Below are 2,837 nucleotides of genomic sequence, written 5' to 3' on the forward strand. Positions count from 1 at the left end.
GATAGATGGGTAACCTTTTTGTCTTTTTTTAAGAAAATGCATGCCAAGTCATCATGGTTTTAGGGATTAATTTGTTTAAATTTGAGTTACATTATATTATAAATGCAATAAATTAGTCTCCAGTTTCACCATGAGTAACTTTAGCCATTTGTAGCTGTTCAGACATGCATATAATTACATCATATTTGTGCTTATATTATATTTGCACTAACGTCCGGACTTAAAATGGAAAAATTAAATTCCAAATTTCAATGGTTAAAGTACTTGGGAGATCCCTATATTATATGGACTGTATCAAATTATTCTCTCTATTATTAAATAGATCACTTTAGTCCCTATACTATTAAAAAGAATTGAATAAGTTCAATTTGTATAAAATTAACATTTATTGTATAAAAATATCTTTAATTATTTTTTCAATTGTGGTTCAATTCAAACAAAAGATTTCATTTACAAAATCATAAAAAAGAATTTTAAAAATATTAACTTGGTTAAATAGTAGAGGATGTTTTTCAAATAGTAAATGTTAACTCTATTCTAATTTGGCTTTATTCGATTCTTTTTAATAGTATATGGACTAAATTGATGTATTTAATGATAGAGGAACTAATTTGATACGGGGATCTCCTAGGTACTTTCACCAAATTTCAACAAAGTAAAGGGACCAAACTCATATTTAGACCTTTGATTGCGCCACCAAAAATTCCCTACCCACGTCATAGCCGGTGACTCGATCAGTTAGAATTTAGTACTGAAAAAAAGAAGAAGCTTCCTTTTCTTTAATCTCTCTTCTTCACTCGTTTTTCCTCTCCTCTTTTTTCTCTCTATAAATACCCAAACCAAAAGCTCTCTTTATAATTTATTCTGTTTTTATTTTTTAATTCTGTTATAATTTTTTTTTTTTGTTCATCAATGGGATTCCCTGTGGTTTACACAGACGTTTTCGTACCCAAATTCTTCGTTCACACGCTATCGTTTTTGGGTTTCATCAGAAACCTAATCCTCTCACTTTTTAATTACCTCGGACTCTCCGATTTCCTCGAAACCGACACCGATTGGCCGGAAAACCCAACCCGAACCACACCTTTGAAACCGCCGGTACCCGCTCTCTTGATCCGTGAAATCCTACCCGTCGTTAAGTTCGAGGAACTCGCGGTGGTCGGTGGTGGTGATCCGCCGGAGAGTTGCGCCGTTTGCTTGTGCGAGTTCGAAGGAAAGGAAGAGATCAGGTGGTTGAAGAATTGTCAGCATGTTTTTCATAGAACGTGTTTGGACCGCTGGATGGATCACGATCAGGTGACGTGTCCGCTTTGTAGGACATCGTTTGTACCTGATGAGATGCAAGCTGAGTTTAATCAACGGCTCTGGGCAGCTTCAGGAATCGTGGATATTTACAGTGAGTACGGTTCCGTTGCCGGGTTGTAAATTTTGTGTTATCCATTTAGTTTAGTGAAAAAATTGTACATTATAAATGTACACGGATCAAAACATTATCCCTTTTTTAGGCTTAAATTTTATATATTCGAAAAGAATTAGATAAATTTTAGGTTAAAAATATGGTTTTTGGGTTCTTAAGAATTCAATAAAATCCACCATTTTATTTTTTATACATTATTGATTATTCCGAAATTTATATGTTTTGTTTTTTTAAAACATATAAAAGAATACATTAAAATTAACCGAGATACATGTTTTTGTCTTGAAAGTTAGCCGAAATATTAATCGAAATTTTATGTCTTGAAACACTACATAATTATTCGATTTTGAACCTAATTAACCGATAATTGAAATTCCAAAAAACCATTAACCAACCTCCGACTGAACTAAGTTAGGCCACCGATTGATTAACCGAATTAGATCGGTTCAACCGGTTAATTCGGTTTTAATTGAAGTTTGGACAATTCTACTTGCAACATCACATTCAACATTTTTTTAAATAAAATGTTTTTGTTAATAAGACATGAAATAATAAATAAGATAGTAAATGAGAAGATTTTTTGAGAATAATTCTTAATAGATCTAGCAACGACAAATTTCATATATGATTATAAATTAAAAATTAAAACCAAAAGCATTACTAATTTTGAGAAAATAAAGTAAATAATAACCATGACAGTTTTAAGAGAAAATAGGTTGAATAAAAACAAAACTTCGATACTGTTGATTAAAATAATAACCATTAAACTTAAGTTAAAATATAAATAAAAAATGACAATTGAATAAAATAGAGTGGACCAACAATCAGCTCGGAGGTTAATGTCGCCGCCGATAAAACTAAGATTTAATTTTAAAAAATTGAGCGGCTAAATTTTTTTTAAGATTTCCCGTGCTCAATATTTATATTTGTATACTTGACCTTCTGTGAGTATGATATTGGTCATGTGACATATAATCTAATTTAACAATTGCTTCCAATTATTAAATCAAAAGAGTAAAAAGAAAATGATATTTTAAGGAAAAGACTACATCTTATATTTCTATATCATATATAATACTATAATATAAAATTTGAATCATTTATTTATAAATATAAATTGAAATTTAACCAAACTCATAATCAACTTTAGGGCATTTGGTGCATAACTAAAAAGCAAAAAGGGATAAAAAGTTGCTCCATTTATGGTTCTTACAAATTGAAAGTTACAAATCATGTTTTGGTTGGATGCTATTGTTATATGGGATAATTATTTCCACATTGTAAAATTAGTGGTTAAATTTCATTCTTCTTTTTTGTGTAAAATTGTATCATAACAAGTATTGTCATCTTCCTTAAAAGAGGAAGAGAAAAAGGTGATGATGTTTCTTGTTTTAGTTATTAAAAAAATATTGTGGGTTGT

General features: G+C 30.1%; 1 protein-coding gene across 1 annotated transcript; it reads left to right on the top strand.

Annotated features, from left to right (window-relative positions):
• Positions 1–842: 842 nt before the first annotated feature.
• On the top strand, positions 843–1,609 carry LOC105763864 (brassinosteroid-responsive RING protein 1). The gene has a single exon (XM_012582244.2). It carries the CDS (start codon positions 913–915, stop codon positions 1,423–1,425), a length of 513 nt encoding a protein of 170 aa, XP_012437698.1. The 5' UTR covers positions 843–912; the 3' UTR covers positions 1,426–1,609.
• The last annotated feature ends 1,228 nt before the right edge of the window (positions 1,610–2,837 follow it).

This window comes from Gossypium raimondii, chromosome 12 (genome assembly GCF_025698545.1).
Source record: "Gossypium raimondii isolate GPD5lz chromosome 12, ASM2569854v1, whole genome shotgun sequence".
In the NCBI taxonomy this organism is placed as follows: Eukaryota; Viridiplantae; Streptophyta; class Magnoliopsida; order Malvales; family Malvaceae; genus Gossypium; species Gossypium raimondii.

Bases quoted from the DNA above. Each gene is read 5' to 3' on its own strand.
- LOC105763864 (XM_012582244.2), top strand. From the start codon at position 913: ATGGGATTCCCTGTGGTTTACACAGACGTTTTCGTACCCAAATTCTTC.